The 21,373-nt window shown below is 40.8% G+C and overlaps 2 protein-coding genes and 1 pseudogene across 2 annotated transcripts; 2 read left to right on the forward strand and 1 right to left on the reverse strand.

Moving 5' to 3' along the window:
- Positions 1-4,790: 4,790 nt before the first annotated feature.
- LOC102950492 (olfactory receptor 7A17-like) lies at positions 4,791-5,759 on the forward strand. The gene has a single exon (XM_007088600.1). It carries the CDS (start codon positions 4,791-4,793, stop codon positions 5,757-5,759), a length of 969 nt encoding a protein of 322 aa, XP_007088662.1.
- Positions 5,760-7,741: 1,982 nt separating this feature from the next.
- On the reverse strand, positions 7,742-7,971 carry LOC102950800 (annotated as a pseudogene).
- An 8,251-nt stretch (positions 7,972-16,222) lies between these two features.
- On the forward strand, positions 16,223-17,164 carry LOC102951113 (olfactory receptor-like protein OLF4). The gene has a single exon (XM_007088601.2). It carries the CDS (start codon positions 16,232-16,234, stop codon positions 17,162-17,164), a length of 933 nt encoding a protein of 310 aa, XP_007088663.2. The 5' UTR covers positions 16,223-16,231.
- Positions 17,165-21,373: the final 4,209 nt, after the last annotated feature.

Here is a 21,373-nt window from a genome sequence, read left to right on the forward strand (position 1 = left end):
ACCTCACACTGGGTTCTGCTCTGACAGTGTGGAGCTTGCTTGGGATTCTCCCTTGCCCTCTCCCTTTCTGCCCCTGCCCCTCTAACATGAGGATGTTTTCTCTCTCTCTCTCTCTCTCTCTCTCTCTCTCTCTCCATCAAAATAAATAAATAAACTTTAAAAGAAAGATGTCTTCTGTCAGGATAATGGAGTGGCTTTGGGAAAACATCTAAGGAGAGGGGCTGCTTGCCAGGAGGACTAATCATATGATTAGAAGATGAACTTCACATGCCACCCCCTGACCTCTAGGGATGGGAGAGTCTCTGGAGACTGAATCTAAGCAGCAATAGCCAATGATATAATCAGTTGTGTCTACATCATGAAGCTTCCATAAAACCCAAAAGGATGGTTCAGAGAGCTTTCAGGTTGGTGAACACATGGAGACAGGTAGAGTGGCATGCCTGGAGAAGGAATGGAAGCTCCACACCCTCTCCCCATACCTTGCCCTGTGCATCTCTTCTATCTGGCATCATCTCTCCCCAAAGGCAGCACAGCTCACGAGGGAAATACTCAAGAGACACGTGTAAACTTGAGCATGCACAAGCTCGCCTACTGAGTCCATCATTGGACCACCTAACCTCAGACCTGAGGTAGAGCTCCAGTTCTTGGTAGGAAAGGTCTAAAAATACCTACCCCTGACTCAAACACTGAACCACAGCCTTACTACTCAAAGATGGGTCCACAGACCAGATGGGTGGCATCAGTACCTACTGAGAAATGGTTACAATTACAGGATCTCTGAGCCCCACCCATGTCCCGCCAAATCAGAGTCCAGATTTGAACAGGATCCCCAAGTGATTCATAAATACATTAATGTTGGAGAAGTTCTGGTCTAGAGTGGTGTTTCTCAACTTCTCCACTGTTGACACTGTGCTAGATAATGCTCTGTGGTGGGGGCCATCCTGTGCATTGTATGACATGGGGCAGCATTCCTGGCCTGAACCCACTAGGCGCCAGTGGGACCTCCCTAGTTACGACAACCAAAAATTTCTCCCTTGTCAATTGTTGTCTGAAAGCAAAATCGCCCTTGGTTGAGAGCCACTGACCTAGCGCTTGAGAACTGGAAATATCTTGGTGGATTTCCAGTCAAAGATCTTTCTGCCCTAGTTCATAACTCTGGGTAGCTCATTCCACACTTCTGAGCCCCAATTTTACAACTGTACTTTAATAAGAGTGGACTTTTCTTTAATCCCACATGAGTGAAATGATACAGTATTTGTCTTTCTCTGATTGGCTTATTTTGCTCAGCATAATGCATTCTAGCTCCATCCACATTTGGGTTGGGGAGAGAAGAGAGGGAAACAAACCAGAAGAGAATCTTAACTATAGAGAACAAATGAGGGATGAAGGAGGGAAGAAAGTGGGGGATGGGCTAGATGGGTGACAGGGATGAAGGAGGACGCTTTGAGATGAGCAGTGGGTGTTGTATGTAAGTGAAGAATCACCAAATTCTATTCCTGAAACCAGTATTACACTGTATGTGAACTAAAAAAATCTATTTTTTTTAAGAAGAGTGGATTTTGTAAAAATGAAATAAGGAATCCCCATAGGTTCCTGAGCTCAGTGTATGGTGCATAAAAAGATCTAAATATATCATATAATTAACAAACTTTTATGTGGAGCACCAAATGGCAGCTCTCAATTTGTGTCACCAGCATGAATCACTTCATTGGTTAGTCAAAAACATCATGAACACAAGAGCACGGTACCATTTGCTTATTGCACATTAACATACCTCTCTCTCTTATTGAGAGGAGAATAGCAATTTTCTAGAGAAACCGGGAATTCATCTCTGCCATAAGACAATACTTTGGAGGTCCATGAGACCTGCTTAGGCAGGTCCCTCGGTCTTAGATTTGGAGAAAAATGTTAACTCAAAATTGGGGTAAGGCGTAAAGAGGTTAGACCTCTGGAAGGCCGGCAAGAGCATGGAGAAGACATAACAAAAGCCAGATTCACCTGACTTCTAATCTGGTCTCCTGGGAGCAGAGAATTAGTAGGAAAAAATTCTTTTCCGTCCAGACCAGTGGCCCAGAGGGAAACAAGATGCTCCAGCGTGGGACTAACAATGGAAACAGCGCCTAATGAGCAGACACAGGGAGCTGTAAATATCTCCTCTGCCGTCCTAACCATGGTGCTCCTTGTGCAGGACAGGACATGGTTGTTGCTCTCGGATTCCTAAGTCTGGCTGGGGGACCAATGCTTCGTTCCTTCCTGCTGTCCTGTCTGGGAACAGAGCCTTGGTTTCCATCATCGACCATCCAGGGAAAATTCCAGACCTCCAATCAGAGATGCTCTTCTTATAGACTCTTGAGTCCAAGAGCTCAGCAGGTATTTCAGGAAAGCGTCAGAGAGAATGGAACCTGAGACCTTTCCCTGAGGTCACCTGAGAGCCTAACCAGCATGTCCCAGGGCCGAGAGATTTTTCTTTACTAGATTGACTACGAAATTTGAAAATAATTTACTTAATTTATTTTTAAAAATTTTTTAAGTTTATTTATATATTTTGAGATAAAGACAGAGAGAGTGAGCCAGGGAGGGGCAGAGAGAGAGAGAAAATTCCCACCACAGGACTTGACTCACAAACCGTGAGTTGATGATCTGAACTGAAACCAAGAGTTGGGCACTCAACCAACTGAGCCACCCAGGAGCCCCCTTTTTTCATTTTTGTTGTATTTTTACTTTTTATTTTTTATACTTAAAAGATTTTTAAAAATAAGTGTTCATTGGACTCAGCAATACAGGGATCATTGTTGACAATGAGTGGTGAGAGTGGAAGTCCAGTTGGATGAGACTGAGGAAGGAATGGGGGGAGGGGTATAAAGTGGTTCCAGTGAAATGAAAACATATCCAAGGAGTTTTGTAGCTACGGAGGTAGCAAAACGGAGTATAGGCTTGGAGATACGAGCAGTGGAGTGGGAGCATTTTACAATTTTTTTCATTTGGGGTGCATTTGGCTTGTTCTGAATTTATCAGAAGGATATGCGCTCCTGAAGGTAAATACTCCCTTGTGACAGCAGGTTGTGAGACATATAATCACAGTATCAACTCTCCCATTGATATTCAACAGAAAAAAATATATAGACTTACTATGCATGAAGGGCTATGCCAAGGAACATTTTAGCCATTATTTTATTACCAAGGAGGCTGAATAGATTTTAGACTTTGTTAGCTACTTACTTCCTGTATGCAAATTTTTTTGGCAAGTATGTTGCTTTTCTGTACCGGGATCTGAGTGTTTTTATTGTTGTTTTATTGTTGTTATCCCAAGATAACAAAGGAAAGAATACCACCAAGGAAAGTGAGGAAAGGGCCAGCCACATCCACTGTTGGGACACATAAAAACAAGCGTGGTCAAATAGACAGGGAATAGGTACATTAATAACAATCAGGTCAGGGGCCCGAGGTGGATACCATGACGAGGTAAGTGGAGTCATCAGCCCGGGCTCCCTGGAGTCTGACTTAACATCAGCACCCACACTCACTACATTTTCTCTCGACAACCTGGCTCCTATAATGGACTCTCCATTCACACTGCTTTTTTCCCACATGAGCAGACAATGGCCTTCTACTAAAACTATTTTTCCCATTATAGCAGTGGATTCCATTATTTTTTAGTGTCCACAATAGACATGCCTTTGAATTATGATCAAACGTGTGCACATGCAAACATGCAAATCCATGTGGATGCACACACACACAAACACACACACACGCATGCATACACACACAACTGAACAAAGAGAATAACCATTCATATGCTAACAGGAAGGATCTATGCTGAACTTTTTATTTATAGTCACTCAATCTGTCAACCACGTTAAGAGGACAGATACCAGTACTCCCACTATTTCAGTGAGAATATCAACATTTTAGAATGAACTAGTCGTCTTCCCAAATTCAAACAGCTAACGTTTGAATCCAACGTGGTAGATCCAAGATTCAAAGCTCATTTACCGATTCCAAAATTGTGCATCTAATATCACTTAGGAAAGTTTGTCACCATTTCACCTTGATAAATCCCCACTAATTTGTATGCTGTATATTTCCTATTGTCCATTGGGGATTTATTCCTTTTACTCAAATTTCAAGTGGATGTTCATACGTAAAGGTGTCTTGACACCATCAGTATATCACTCATCTCTCTTTGAGAGAAATTGGTTTTTGCTGCTTTATTAGTTATCTTGGACATCAAGTGGCTATTGATAGCATTACAAAGCAGCGAGAACCAAGGAAGATTTCTCGTCATCACGATCTCTCAGGGACCACCTGGGCTTATGAGATCTCTCTGCCCCCTCTTCCTTTCCTCTGTCTCCTTTAGAGCTTTTTTATACTTCTCTAAATTCAGGAAAGAATGGTCATATTAAAATAGAATGCCACATTTACACGTTCATAGGAATCTTACCAATTGGAATTTGGATATTTTTCTATCTTCTTTAGGGTAATGATAACTTGATGTCGAGAGCCTCACTAATACCCTTTCTTTCCTAAATACTGTAGCTGGAGGTGGGAAAAGCCTGATAACCACATGGTCTCTCTTAATGAGGTCTCTCTTCAAATGTCACCTTGTGCGTAGATCTTTCTGAACTCCCTGTAAAGAAAACACCCCATCGCTTTCTTTTATGCCTGATTGTTTTCCCACATGTCATTGTATTTATAGCCTTTTTGCCCTGTTACTAGTGTCTGGTTGTGCTAACATTAATCTTTTTTCCCTGATTTCTAGTCACCACCACCACCACCACCACCACCACATGGGACCAGGCAATGACACCCAAATTTCAGAATTTTTTCTTCTGGGATTATCAAATGAACCAGAATTACAGCCCCTCATATTTGGACTTTTCTTCTCCATGTACTTGATCAGTGTCTTTGGAAACCTGCTCATCATCCTGGCTGTCAGCTCTGCCTCCCACCTCCACATGCCTATGTATTTCTTTCTCTCCATCCTGTCCTTTGTGGACATTTGTATCACCTCTACCATCATCCCAAAGATGTTGGTAAATATACAGACACAGACTAAAATTATAACCTATACAGGATGCATCAGCCAGATCTATTTTTCCACACTCTTTGCAGGCTGGGACAACTTTCTCCTGGCCGTGATGGCCTATGACCGCTTCGTGGCCATCTGTCACCCCCTGCACTACACGGTCATCATGAACCCCCGGCTCTGTGGACTGCTGGCTCTGGTGTCCTGGATCACGAGTGTCCTGAATTCCTTGTTACAAAGCTTAATGGTGCTACGATTGTCCTTCTGTACAAACTCAGAAATCCCTCACTTTTTCTGTGAACTCAATCAGATGACCCAGCTTGCCTGTTCTGATACCTTTCTGAACGACACAGTGATGTATATTTCAACGGTGTTGCTGGCCGGTGGTCCCCTTGCTGGGATCCTTTACTCTTACTCTAAGATTATTTCCTCTCTACGTAGAATCCCATCAGCTCAGGGCAAGTATAAAGCATTTTCCACCTGTGCGTCTCACCTCTCAGTTGTCTCCTTATTTTATTGCACGGTCCTGGAAGGGTACCTTATCTCCTCTGCTACCCAGAACTCCCACTCAAGTGCAACAGCCTCAGTGATGTACATGGTGGTCACGCCCATGCTGAACCCCTTCATCTACAGCCTGAGGAACAAAGACATAAAGGGGGCTCTGAGGAGATCCTTCGGGATGGCAGGGACAAAAGGGACCATCGTCCTGCTGGTGAAGAAGTGCCCTTGATTGCAGGGTCAAAGCCATGATTCTTTGATCATTGTGACACAGAATTTGCTCTTATGTATTTCCTGAAATTTCCATTTCTTAGAAGTCAGCTTCTCTATACAATTTCAGAAAACTCAGTTTACTAAGCTTTCTGCTCTAAGACACATACAAGTTTTTCCCTTGGTCCATTTTCATACCTTCCCACAGTTCTTTCTGACTTTGGATCGGACATATTTGAAAATTTCCGTGTCTTTTACAGGACAACTTTGATTTCTGAAAAACGGTTACTTCATAAATGACATATATCATGCCAAGTACAATTTGTCTAGACTTCCTGAAGGAATAATCAATCCTGAGTTGTTTTATTCAGATGGATAAAACTACACTTGGCATCTAAGGCCGTTTATGTAATTTTGCCATAGAGGAAAATAGGAAGTCACGATTTTCACTTTGGCTCTGTCATCAGTCTTGTTTACTCCTTAACCACTCTTCCTGATAACGTTGATTTTATCATTGTCCCCGTAAGCCTCAATGTATTGACAATGATGCCACAGGCTAAGAATGCCCGCAGTACACATCTGGGTCCATGATACTTGTGATTCATACCTGCGCCAATGTTATGGATGCACTGTCTCTCATCATCATCATTGTTGTTGTTGTTGATCTTGTTAAAGTGTAATTGACATCACATTGTATTAGTTGCAGGTGTACAATGTAATCATTCAATATTTGTATATATTGCAAAGTGATCACAATAAACTCAGTTAACATCTATCACAGTATTTACTTACAAACTTATTTTCATCATGAGCATTTTCAAGATCCCCTCTTCTAGCTACTGTCAAATATATAATAGTTTGTTGACTATAGTCACCAGGTTGTACATGACATCCCCTTGACTTATTCATTTTATACCTAGAAATTTGTACCTTGTGACTCTTGTGCCCTTTTCATCCACTCCCCAGGATACTACCCTCCTCAGGCTACTACCAATGGGTTCTGTGTATCCATAAGCTTGATTTGGTTTTGTCTTATTTTTAAGATTCCACATGTAAGTGAGATCATATGGTATTTATCTTCCTCTGTCTGACTTATTTCACTTAGCATAATACCCTCAAGGTCCATCAGTTGTCCAAGATTTCACTAATTTTTATGGCTGAAAAATATGTGTGTGTGTGTATCACAACTTCTATTACATTTTCTTTCTTATTTTAATTCCAGCATAGTTAACAGAGTGTTATATTATTTTCAGGCATACAGTATAGTGACACTTCCATACATTACCCAGTACCGCACTTTATCCATTCATCCACCAATGAACATCTAGCTTGTTTCCATGTCGTGGCTATTGTAAACCATGCTGCAGTGAAATGGGGGTGTGTATATCTTTTCAAATTTGTGTTTTTGTTTTCTTCAGATAAATGCTCAGAAGTAGAATTGCTCAATCACATGGTAGTTCTATTTTTAAGTTTTCAAGGAAACTCCACACTGTTTTCCAGAGTGGCTGCACCAGTTTACATTCCCACCAACAGTGCATGAGAGATTCCTCTTCTCCACAGCCGCAACAACACTTGTTGTTTCTTGTTTTTTTTTTGATACTATCCATGCTAAGAGGCATGAGGTTGATATCTCATTGTAGTTTTGATTTTTATTTCCCTGGGGATTAGTGATGCTCAGCATCTTTTCATGTACCTATAATAGATCTGGCTGATGCATCCTGTATAGGTTAGGATTAGTGATGTTCAGCATCTTTTCACGTACCTGTTGGCCATTTGTATGTCTTCATAGGAAAAATTTCTATTCAGATCTTCTCCCCATTTTTTAATCAGGTTGTTTGTTTTTGTTTTTATTTTTTCACTTCATTATTCTTCATTCACAAATGCTAATTGGATATTCATCCACATGCAACATTTTCTCTCGTGTTCACAACTCAACAGGTTGGTGAATCCAAAAGGACTGGTGCCATCACTATACGGAGTATATTGTATTAGTGTTTCAATCACTTATTCCAACCTACATCTTCTTTTATATTCTAAAACATCTTTATTATGTTGTTTGATCAGATAGATCCACAAGAGGTGGAGGTGCCCAAGGTCAGTCCAACTTTCAGCCAGTCAGGTCTGTCCTGTGGCAGCTCCTGAACATAGAACTTTGATGGTATTAAAGAGCCATTTAAGAGCCTGACCAGATCCAGCAACTTGGAGAAGGGACACAACAGCATGGGTGGTGCCATCTTGCTGAGCCAGGCTCCCTGTTTGTTCTTTGCTATTGAGTTCTTTATATACTTGGGATAGTTACCTCTTATCAGATATATGATTTGCAAATATTCTCTGCCATTCAGGAGGTTTTCTTTCCATTTTGTGATGGTTTCCTGTGCCAGCACAAGTTTTTAGTTTGATGTAGACCCTGTTTATTCTTGCTTTTGTTCTCTTGCTTTTGATGTCAAATCCTAAAAATCATTACCAAGACCAATATGTTTTCTTCTAGGAGCTTTATGGCTTCAGGTCTTACATTTAAGTCCTCAGTCCATTTTGAGTTACTTTTTGCCTGTGGTGTAAGACAGTGGTCCAGTTTCGTTCTTTTGCTTGAGGCTCTCCAGTTTATTCAACACCATTTGCTGAAGAGCCTATTCTTTCCTTATTGAATATTCTTGCCTACTTTGTCATAAACAAATTAATGATATATATGTGGGTTTGTTTCTGGGCTCTCTATTCTATTCCACTGATCTGTGTTTTTTATGCCAATATCATTCTGTTTTGGTTACCATAGCTTTGTAATATAGTTTGAAATCAGGGACCATGATGCCTCCAGCTTTGCCCTTCTGTTTCAAGTTTGCTTCGATATTAGGGGTCTTTCGTGATTCCATACAAATTTTACAAGTGTTTGTCCTATTTCTCTAAAAAGTGACGTTGGAATTTTGACAGGGGTTGTACCGAATCCACAGATGAATGTGGGTATATGGACATTTTAACAGTAGTAAGTTTTCCAATCAATGAGCAGGGCCTATCCTTTCATTTATGTGTGTCTTCTTTAATTTCTTTCAGCAATGTCGTATACTTTTCAGTGTACAGGTGTTTTCCCTCCTTGGTTAAGTTTATTCTTAGATATTTTATTCTTGTGGATGCAGTAGTAAATGGCATTGTTTTCTTAATTTCTCTTTCTGGTCATTTGTTATTAGTGTACAGAAATGCAACCAATTTTTGTATGTTGACTTTGTGCCCTGCTGAGTTCATTTATTGGTTATAACAGATTTTTTTCTCATAATTTGTTGAAATACAATGACATACAATAAATTAAACATACTTAAATGCAGCAATTTCTGGGGACACCTAGGTGGCTCAGTCAGTTAAGTAACCAGCTGTTGATTTTGGCTCAGGTCATGATCTCATGGTCATGGGATCGAGCCTAACATCGGGCTCTGTGCTGACAGCACAGAGCCTGCTTGAAATCTTCTGTCTCCTCTCTTTGCCCCTCCCCTGCTCTCTCTCTTTAAAACTAAAATGTAAACATTTTTAGCATAAAAAAAATAATAACTAAATGCAAAATTTTCTGAATTAAAGGAATCATACAAAAATTAAGAGTACATACTGAATAAGTCCTTTTAAATATAATTTAAGAAAGTGCTCAAACGTTTAAAGCTCTGTTACATAATTGTAAAGACTGTAATCAACCTGAAACCTCTGTTTTCTTCTTTCTGATGGTGATGTGGGTTTATAAACCTAATTCAAGTAGATGTTGTTAGTAATAAATAAGTGTCTGGAAATATTTGGTGCGTCCAACAAGTCTTTCATAGGTAGGGAGTGTATGTACCTGTACATATGTATGCATTTGTACATTACTTCATACAAATACACTCTTACACATGTATATATGACACAGACACAATAACCCTATCTTTTATATTGACAGGACATTTGGAGAGGATAGAAATCAAAACAGTGAATGTTTGAATTAGCATGGAATTAAAACAATGTAGAAATTTAGACAAAATTTAAAGTAGATGGGTGAGGGGTATCTGGGTGGCTCAGTCAGTTAAGGGTCTGACTTCAGCTCAGGTCATGATCTCACAGTTCATGGGTTCGAGCCCCACATCGGGCTCTGTGCTGTCAGCTCCAAACCTGGAGCCTGCTTCAGATTCTGTGTCTCCCTCTCTCCCTCTGACCCTCCCCTGATCATACTTGCTTGCTCTCTCTCTCTTGAAAATAAATAAACATTAAAATAAAATGTTAAGTAGAATGGATGAACTTTAGTAATGAATTACTTTTTCTTATCTTAAAGCACAAAGGTCTCAAAGTGAGAATTCATATTTAAGACTAAAGTCGAGGGGTGCCTGGTTGGTTCAGTTAGTGGGGTATGTACCTCGTTTTTATAAGATTTTATTTTTAAGTAATCTCTACACACAACGTGAGGCTTGATCTCACAACTTTGAGATCAAGAGTCACGTGATTCATGGATGAGTCAACTTGGTGCCTTGAGCATGTGACTCCTTATCTCAGGGTCATGAGTTCAAACATCACATTGGGCATAGAAATTATGTTTAAAATAAATAAATAGATGCATGGATAGATAGAGTGAATGAGTGAGTGAGTGAGTGAGTGAGTGAGTGAATGTGTGAGTGAGTCATGTTTATATTTTAGCAATGGGGAGTTCACTTTTTCCATTCCATTTAAGCAATGAAGCAGAAGCTCCAAATTGACTTTTTTCCCCTCCAGTTAAGGTTGGATTTCAACACAAAATTCCCTCACCCAAGAGAAGAAAAATGAATTAACTGAGAGAATGAAATTCACTTTCCTCCAAAACAATTTTATTACATGAATATCTATATTACATTCTTATTTCTGCTCTAACAAATAACACACTTGAGGCTCAAAAGACACAAACTTACGCTCTTACAGTTTAGAGGTTAGAAGCTTGAAATAAGTCTCCACAAGCTAAAATCAAGATGTCTGGAGAGCCTGGTTCCTTCATGGATGCTCGAGGAGAGACTGTTTTCTTTCCTATTGTGGTTTTTAGGGACAACAAGCATCCTTTGGCTCATTGCCCTTTCTCCATCTTCAAAGCCAGCAAAATGGCATCCTCACATCTCTCTCTGACCCAACTATTTTGCCTCCTTCTCCTATGTTTGGAGGACCATGGTGATTATGTTAACTCCACCTGCATAATCTTGGTCAATCTTAGTTTAAGGTCAGCTCATTACCAGTCTTGTTCTATTTGCTACTCTATTCTCCCCCCTTTACTCTAAAAAATAACTTATTCAAAGTTTCCAAGGATTGGAATGTGGACAACTTCAGGAGGCTCTCATTCTGCCTGCTAGAAAGTCTTTTCCAAAAGTATTTTATTTGGTGTCATTCAACGACCCTTATATAAAAGAAACAAACACGGAATTTATCACAGCGCCTAGAATGACCGGATACACTTGTCATTCCAAATTTTATACAAACACAATTTATTTTGTGAAGAAGACCTTACAACCACCTGCACCTTGCTCTATCCCAGGACCGCAGCCTCGCTACTCAAAGAGTGGTCCACGGACCAGGACCCACAGTATCAACATCATTCAGGAGCTTGTTAGACACACCATATCCTGGGCCCACCATCACCTGCAAAATCAGAATCTGCATTTAAACTAGGATCCTAGGGGATTCATATGCACCTTGAAGTTGGAGAAGCGCTGGGCTAGAGTAGGTTTTCACACATTCTCAATTTGGCCTTTGAGGCAGGATGATTATTTGTGTTGGGAGCTGTCCTGCTCACCACAGGTGTTTAGCAGCATCCCTCAGACATTGTCAAATATGCCCAGGGGGAAAAACTCATCTCTGGCTGGGAAATATGGGACAGAGTTTGAAAAATGGAGCACCCTGACAGAATCCAATCAACACCAACCCCTTTCTGCAACCATAACCTTGAGAAGATCACTAAATTCTTCAAGCCCCATTTCCCCATGGGGAATGGAGTTCACAATAGTACTTCCTCACAGAACAGACTTTTATAAAAATTAAATCAGACAATTCCTAGAAGCTGCTGAATCCAGATTATAGTGTATAAAAAGATCTGAATATATCTCTTACAATAAACAAACATTTTATAATGGCATTTTAAGTACTGGCTCTGAACTTGTGATATAAGTATGAAATCCCTAATTGTTTTTGCAAAATTGTCATGAAGCCCATGGGTGTAGTGCCTGAGGTTTTGTATCAAAGGAACAAACTTAACATCTCTGTTGAAAAGAGGAAAAGTTACTTGCTAGAGATGTCAGGGGCTGTGTCTCCACCACAATCAATGCTTTGAAGAATCCAAGGGACCTTAGTTAAGACCGATTTCTCAGTCTTCAACAGGAGAAAATGTTCACTGTGGATTGGGATAAGGTGTTGGGAGTTTAGATCTCTGAAAGGCAGAAGTAATAGAAAAAGAGTAAGAAAGACTGGCTTCAGATGGCTTATCGCCTGGTCTCCTAGGAACAGAAATTCAACAGGAATAATTACCTCTGTCCACATAGGTGTCCCACAGGAGAATCATGTGCCTAAAGGTGAGAGAAACAACAGTGAAATGTGCCTAATGAGCAGAATTAAGAGGCTGCAAATACCTCCTCTGTTGCAGCCCCACAGTGTGTACAACATCAGGCTGGACAAGACATGTTCGTTTCTTTTGCAGTCCTAAGTCTGGATGGGACACTGAAGTTTGACCCATCCCTGCTGTCGCATCTGGGACAGAGCTTCATCCTCCACCATCCAATGAGGTAGCTGTTTTGAATTGCATGTAGAGACCCTCCTCTCAGAGACCCCATCTAGATGAGTTTTACATCCCAGTAAGTACTGCAGGAGAAGGTCAAGAGAATGAAAGTCAAGAACATTTTCCTGAGGTCACCTGAGAGCCAATCTAGCCTGGCCAGAGCTGAGACTTTGCTGTAGTTGTTTGCTGGCTTGATTAGTAAATTGATTGATTGTTGTATTTATGATGCTATAAATAGAAGTAAATATTGAACTCAGAAATGCAAGGTTCAACATTAACAACTAAATGATAATAATGGAAACCCACCCAGACCGGGCATGGGAAACATAAAAGTAGAACCTAAGACCAAGGATCTTTGCAATTAACCAGAGTAGAAAAGTCAAGTATGAGCTGTGGAGAGACATACACTGAGTGAGGACATGTCTTTTCATTTTTAAGGTAGGACATATTAGATTACATTTCCGTACTGATGAGAAAAATCCAGATGAAAGAATTCTCCCAAGTACATCCTGCAAAAGGGGTACATCATGCCTACATGAAGCAGGCATATCACAGCACCTTCTCTCTCTTGAGTATTCAAATGAAAATTTTTAGGGGCACCTGGGTGGCTCAGTCAGTTGAGTGTCTGACTTGATTTTGGCCCAGGTCGTGATCTCAGGTGTCATAGGATTGAAGTCCCATAGTTGGGGTCTGCCCTGACAGAGCCCCTCTCTGTCCTTCTCTTTCTCTCTGCCCATTCGCTGCTTGTGCTCGCTCGCTCTCTCTCTCTCTCTGTGTCTATCTCTCTATCAAAATAAACAAATACTTTTTTAAAAAAGAAAAAATTTTAAATGAATTGTGTGAAAAGGGATATGCTAAAGAGCTTCCTTTACAATTAGCTCAATACCTATGAGTCTGAATATATTCTGGGTTAGCTAGCCACTCACTTTCTCTATTGAAAATTGTCTGTGGGAATCCTTGCTGTTTGCATAGTGGGGTCAGAGTGGTTTTATTCCTGGTTTTTATTCCATTCTTTCGAACAAAAAATTGCCATTTTTTTCACCAACTTGGCTCCTTGACATTTTGCTTTTTTATGATGTGTAGAATTATTTGTGAAGAATGTGTGAGAGTGTGTAAATTTTGTGTGGTAAACTCTGTGACTTAGTCATAATATACTCTCTCCACTGCTTTTTTTTTTCTTTTTCTTTTTTTTCTTTTTTCTTTTTTTTTCTGAAAGAAGTATACTGTCACCTTAACATTCTTCACTTGTGAAGAGCCGCTTTCCACAAAAATGACAGTAAATGTCTTTCTGCATACTTATGCTCTTAAAATACCCTTTCTACATATTTCCAACTAGTTTTCACAACTCTGTATTCCTCTATTGTTCTTTTTGGCCCTTTATTATTGGATCTATTTCCAAAATTGAAAGTACATCACTTGGAAGGCATTTTTTTTATGTTTGATGAATCACTTTTACCCTCCATAAACATGATTGGTCCACATATGTTTATGTGAGATAAAATTAAAACTTTAGATATCGCTTTGTCTCCACGTGAAAAGACTTTCTCATACTCTTTTATCCCAAGTCCTTGGCCATCTAATTTAGATCATTAAATTATTATTCTTTTAACTCGCTTTGTTCAGAAGTTGGTTTAGGGTCTTCCTTCAATTTTGTTTCATGCAGTGGTTTTGAGCTATTCTGCTTACCCGAAGTGCATTTTCACTCTTTCTCTTTCTTTCAAAAGTCTTCATTTTTTTTGAAATTTTTCTATGTGATGCACACATACACCTTGCACACTCTGCTGACCGAGCCAGCCTGGTGCCCCTGATTCATGATTTTTTTTTTAAAAATGTTTATTTATTTTTGAGACAGAGAGAGACAGAGCATGAACGAGTGAGGGGCAGAGAGAGAGGGAGACACAGAATCGGAAGCAGGCTCCAGGCTCTGACCCATCAGCCCAGAGCCCTATACGGGGCTCGAACTAACGGACCGCGAGATCGTGACTTGAGCCGAAGTCGGATGCTCAACCGACTGAGCCACCCAGGCACCCCCCTGATTCATGATTTCAACACCTGCAGGACATTTCATGGTGTGGCTGTGCCATTTACACTTTTGATAGTGTCACATATTTTTTCTCATTAAATTACTATTATATCAATGTTACAAAATATTTTAAAATGGATAAACTATGTTTCTTAACCAAAGGGTTTTTTGTCCTCCAGGGGATAATGAGCAATGTTCAGAGACATTTTGGGCTGTCACACTGGGGAGGGGTGCACGGAGGCCAGGGATGCTCTAAATGTCCTACAATGCACAGGACACACCCCACTACAGAGAAGGATCTGGTCCGGAATGTCCACACTGCAGAGACTGAGAAATCATGAGTTAAAGAATATGTGTATTTTTTAAGACACTTTCTTTTTAATTTTTTAAAAGTCTAATGGTTGCCATATTGTTACTATTATCTTTTTTTATGAATATAATTTATTGTCAAATTGGCTTACATACAACACCCAGTGCTCATCCCAACAAGTACTATTTTTTAAGTAATCTCTACACCCAACATGGGACTTGAACTTACAACCCCAAGCTCAAGACTTATGAGTTCCACTAACTGATCCAGCCAGGTGCCCTAAGAATATCTGTATTCTTTTAATGTTTATTTGAGAGAGACAGAACGTTAGTAGGGGAGGGTCAGAGAGAGAGGGAACACAGAATCTGAAGCAGGCTGCAGGCTCTGAGCTGTCAGCTCAGAGCCCAACACGGGGCTCAAACCCACGGACCGTGAGATCATGACCTGAGCTGAAGTCAGACCCTTAACCGACTGAGCCATCCAGGTGCCCCATGTATTTTAATATTTGTAAATGTCTGCACAGTCTCCCAGGGTTTTATAACACTTCACAATTCTGACAGCAAAATTAGAAAGTGCCCCTTTGCTACCTGTTAAAAATTCCAACCTCCTTCAATGCGACCGCCCCTGAAGTGTTTTCTCAGGATGTTGGGTGTGATACTGAGAAGAGATGTTCCACGGACAGGACACCACAGTAACCAGATGAATAAAGTGCAAAAGGTACATAGTGTGGGCATGGAGCTCCCTGTGTCTTGAACCTTAACCAGCTGTGAGGCCACATGTCTTCATGAAATTCACAACAATTACCTCTTGTCCATTCCCCTCAACACACTGGCTTCCTTCTGAGCCTTGATTTTCTGGAAAAAAAAATAATGCCTCCTCAAGGCCTTTGCACTGGCTGACCCTTTTCCACTTTCCAGGATGTTTTTTTTCTTCCTTCAAGTCTCTGCTTAAATGTCACCTTCTTAGCCAATCTTGACCGAACACCCAACATAACACTCCATCCACTCTCTTTTTACATGCCTTCATTTTCTTCATAGCCTCTGTTCCTATCTCAGAATTATCTCATTTCTATATGTGTGTATATCCAGTTACCATCATTGAATTGAAGGTACCATTCCTCTCCAACACCCTCTACCTTATGACTTGAAAATGCTGACAGCATGGTTGACACTCCATATATTCCTCAAATGCATGAAATAATTTCTTATTAACTCTATGATACCTGGCCATTGGGGGAACAACTGATGTTGGGATGAAAATTACTAATCAGAGAGGAAATGGTGATCCCCTCAAGGGGCCCAGATCCATTCACAAAATATTGAAATTATTTTATTGACTGGAAATACATGGTAGCATTTGAATAATGTGGGCCAGGCCCATATGAAGTTTTGTCATGTTATTTTCCCCTTTACTGGTAGTCACCTCCACCACATGGACCCAGGAAATCATACAGGAACTTCAGAATTTCTTCTTATGGGATTTTCAGAAGAACCAGAACTGCAGCCCCTCATATTTGGGCTTTTCCTCTCCATGTACCTGATCACTGTGTTTGGGAACCTGCTCATCATCCTGGCCGTCAGCTCTGACTCCCGCCTCCACACGCCCATGTACTTCTTCCTGGCCAACCTGTCCTTTGTAGACATCTGCTTCACCTCCACCACCATCCCAAAGATGCTGGTGAACATCCAGACTCAGAGCAAAGTCATAACCTATGATGACTGCATCACACAGATTTATTTTTTCATACTCTTTGCTGTGATGGATGTCTTCCTCCTGAGTGTGATGGCCTATGACAGGTTTGTGGCCATCTGCCACCCCCTCCACTACACAATCATCATGAACCCCCAGCTTTGTGGGCTGTTGGTTCTGTTGTCCTGGATCATGTGTGTCCTGAATTCCCTGTTACAGAGTCTAATGATGTTGCGGCTGTCGTTCTGTACACAGGTAGAAATTCCCCACTTTTTCTGTGAACTCAATGAGATGCTCCAGCTTGCCTGTTCTGACACCTTTCTTAATAACGTGGTGATGTATCTTGCAGCTGTCCTGCTGGGTGGTGGTCCTTTTGCTGGGATCCTTTACTCTTATTCCAAGATAGTTTCCTCTATACGTGGGATTGCATCAGCTAAGGGCAAGTATAAAACGTTTTCCACCTGTGCGTCTCACCTGTCGGTCGTGTGTTTATTTTACTGTACGATGCTCGGCGTGTACCTCAGCTCTGCTGCTACCCAGAGCTCCTACTCAAGTGCCACAGCCTCGGTGATGTACACGGTGGTCACGCCCATGCTGAACCCCTTCATCTACAGCCTGAGGAACAGAGACATAAAGAGTGCTCTGAAAAGAATTGTTGGGGTTCAAGTGATGTAATGGCCAACTGTCTTGGGGTTGGAGACGTGTCCATGATTGCAGGGCAGAGCCTCAGAACCAAGAACTGCTCTTCCTTGAATAGACTTTGGCAGGAGAATCTGCTCCTTCTGTTTTTCTCCTGGAATTTCCTCTTGTTTGCTTTCAACTTCTCTATACATTTAAGGAACTCACTTTATCAAGCTTCTGCTCTGTCTGACATAGTTTCCCCTTCGTCCATTTTCATATGTCCCCAATGTTTTCCCCAGCCTTAGAACATAAATGCCTGGAAATTTCTGTATCTAATGGGACAAGTTGGATTTCTTAAAAATAATTTCTTTTCAAATGACTTATCCCACGAGAAGTAAATCTCCCCTAGATTTTCCAAGAACATAATCACGAGTTATAGTCTTCATATGGAAAAAAGCTACACTTGGCTCCTAAGCCCTCTCCATAATTTTATTGTAGATGAACATACAAACCAAAGTTTTCACCTTGTGTCTGTCAATCTTTTTACATCACAACCTAAGCATTCCTACTGATGACGTGGACTCTAACAGTGTTCCCTTTAAGCCTCTGGCTATTGACACCACAATGCTCTGGCTAGGAAAGCCCCGGCACTCACCCGTGCCCATGTGCTTGTGGACATTCCCAGAGCTTATGCTGTGACTCACTGGCCCTCGGGTTCTTATTGTCATCAGAAGACACACCTCGGCACCACCATCAGAGAACTCTAAAGAAGCAATGCCTCTTACTCACAGATCCCGGAGGGCACATGGGATGACCAAAGGCCATTTGGAGAGGTCTGAGAAAGGGAGACAGAGATTGACAGACACTGGGAGCACCGCTAAGGGATCTGGCTTTATTGAGGATCATGGCCAGAGTGGCTAGGGGGTTGCGGGTTCACACCTTATTGGACAGTTTTATAGGAGCAGATTTCAGCAGCTGAAGGGGAAAAGCAAGTTCACTCAAGGGCAGTTACATTAGTTACCCAGGGCTTTGTCAACAGGAACTTCCTGGCTGGGGCGGTCCGAGTGCTAATTTAGTAATTGTGTCATACACCTGACAGTATGTTTGTTCAACATGGTTGTTTTCAAATGGATGTCCCAGAAATCCAAAGCTTAATTTCAGGCATTTACATTATAATCAAGAGCTTAATGTCAGGCACTTACTCTAAAAAACATGCTACTGTATTTCCTAATCGGTCTCCTGTTTTTTCTCTGTTATTCAGCGCGGTGTCCAGGAAGCCTACCATAGCCCAAGACAAAACTTGTTCAGCATAATATATCTCCCAGTGGAGTCTATATGGAAAGACAAACTGAAATAAGTTGATCAACCGGATATATTCTTAGTGTCAGGACGACCATAAATACGAGGAGGCAAAATTTCAAAACACTGTCTGTTACTACACAAGTTTCTTTCTTTTTTTTCTTTCTTTTTTTCTTTCTTTTTTCTTTTTTTCTTCCTTTTTTATCTCTTTCTTTCTTTCTTTCTTTCTTCCTTCCTTTCTTTTTCTTTCTTTTCTTTCTTTCTTTCTTTCTTTCTTTCTTTCTTTCTTTCTTTCTTTCTTTCTTTCTTTAACAGTTGATCCTGTGCATCTACTTATTGAAGCATAGAACATTTGTGTCCACAGCTGAAGGGACTTAGTTTTTGAGGTGAAGGATTGCTCAGTGTCTTCTATGCTTTATCATGGAATTTTCTTCCTATTTCTACTTGAGAACTTCCAGTGCTACCTGTTAATATGACACTTCCTGGTATTATACATAAAATAACTCGCTTTTCTTAATTTTTGTCACAAATGCTAAGGGTTGGCAAAGGAACAGTATCACCCCCATCCATTTCGTGCCTCCGTCCTGCTCTGAAATCTGTCCCACCTGCATGACCAGAGGATGCTTCATATGAGAGCTGTATGTCCTGCTGGCATGTGGTTCAGGGTCCCCAGGTCTTCTGCACAAACGTGCATGTCCTACAAACTCTCCCAGTTACCTTGAGGGGAGCCTACATATAGTCACTTGTTCATCAAGTCACGAGAAATAGACTTGAACCACAGAAGGATGACAACCACTCTCCTCAACTGTCAGACCATATGCCACAAATAAAAAGCAGCACATGTCTGATCACCTCAAGTCTGTTTGCTGGGGTGATTGTGTCAGCCAGGTGTTGCTGTATAACAAACAGGCTGTTCTTATCAAACGGGATATCATAATGATGTGGGGATGCTGAGCACAATGGTGAAGAAAGAATTCTTGAGACTTTTTATGATGCAAAAAGGTGCGTTTATTAGAGCTTGGAGATAGGACCCATGGGCAGAAAGAGCTACACTGGGATTGTAAAGAATGACTGATCATATACTTTTAAGTTTATGGAGGAGGGGGGTAGAGATAGCATGTTTCTAAGGAATTCCTTTATGCTGAAAGTGAGGTTTACGGGGCCATGGAGGTTTGGTTCTTGTCAAGATAAGGTTGCTTTTCTCGTCTAGTAAAACATCAACATTAACGCAGCCTCGAGTTCCTGGAGGTGACTCAGGGACTTGTCAGTGGGCTGCAAGTTGTAAGGACACTGATGTTTAGCTACATTTCTCTTGCTTTTGTTCTCCTCATCGATGATAGCTTTAGCATCAAATGGCATCATATCGGGAAACATTTCTTTCTTTGTCTTTTTAACATTTATTTATTTTTTTGAGACAGAGAGACAGAGCGCAAGTGGGGGAGGGGCAGAGACACAGAATCTGAAGCAGGCTCCAGGCTCTGAGCTGTCAGCACAGAGCCTGATGCAGGACTTGAACCCTCAAGCCGTGAGATGATGACCTGAGCCGAAGTCAGACGTTTAAGGGACTGAGCCACCCAGGAGCTCTGGGAAGCATTTCTAATCTCTGCTGGGCTCCTCATGCATCTGTGGTCTGGTACGAATCTCTCTGTTGTGTTTCTAGGGCTCATCCCTGATGCTGTGTGTGGTTGTAGTGCTCTACTGCCTCAGCCAATTTATGGTCTTATTACTACATTTCTATGTGCAGGGTATTCTTCTATTTCTAAATAAAATGAATTATCATGTGAATTCTTTGCATTGAATCCCAGTATTCCTACACCCGTATGTAACATTGGTTTTCCTTCCCTGTTAGAAGAGCTATCTCCCAAACCTGTAAAGGAGAATCATCTATCTGTGCTCTCTATCCAACCCTTAGCCTGCACCATAGATATGTTCCCAGTTAATTAATCAGAGTATAATTACACACAATACACCACATATTTAAAGGGTACAGTTTGATGAATTAAACGAGCTACACGAAAATTCATAGCACATAGTGCAATTTTCCATTTGTGTATAATTTAAGCTTTAACTGCTTTGTTAGGTAATTCTTAAGATTATAAACTCCCTAAGCCTCTCTTTCCTTATTTCTGAAGGCAGAGTGGATGCTCAACATAACTTCCAGTGAAATGTAAGGAAAGAATGAAATGCATGGATATACATTTTTTACTCCAAGGAAACCATTCAGGTGTAGTGGTTGTGTCATATGTGTGTGTGTGTGTGTGTGTTTGCACACATTTTTCTTTCTTATAATGTGTACACACACAGATGATTTATGATTTCATCTTTATGTTGAAAGGAGACTTGAGAAAAAGTTGGAGAGGATAGCACTGGAGAGGAAGAACGAATGGTTGAATCAACCTAAAATAAAAAGAAGCAGAGATAAAGACACAAAACTTTAAATTACAATGAGTGAAGTTAATTTTTGTTTTTAAATTTATGTATTTAAATTAAGTTAGTTCACATACAGTTTACTATTGGTTTTAGGCGTAGAGCCCAGTGATTCATCACTTGCCATGACACCCAGTGTTCTTCCCAAGTGCCCTCCTTAATGCCCTTCACCCATTTAGCCCATTCCCCCCCCACACACACACACCTCCTCTCCAGCATCCCTGAATTTGTTCTCTTTATTTAAGAGTCTCTTATGGTTTGCCTCTCTCCATTTTTATCTTATTTTTCCTTCCATTCCCCTGTGTTCATCTGTTTTGTTTCTTAAATTCCACATATGAGCAAAACCATGGCATTTGTCTTTCTCTGACTGACTTATTTCACTGAGTATAATACCATCGAGTTCCATCCATGTTGTTGCAAAAAGATCTCATTCTTTTTGATGGCTGACTAATATTCCATTGTAGGGATATATCACATATTCTTTATCCGTTAAAGGGCACCTGAACCCCAATGTTTATAGCAGCACTATCAACAATA

The sequence above is a fragment of the Panthera tigris genome, chromosome A2 (assembly GCF_018350195.1).
Source record: "Panthera tigris isolate Pti1 chromosome A2, P.tigris_Pti1_mat1.1, whole genome shotgun sequence".
Classification (NCBI taxonomy): Eukaryota; Metazoa; Chordata; class Mammalia; order Carnivora; family Felidae; genus Panthera; species Panthera tigris.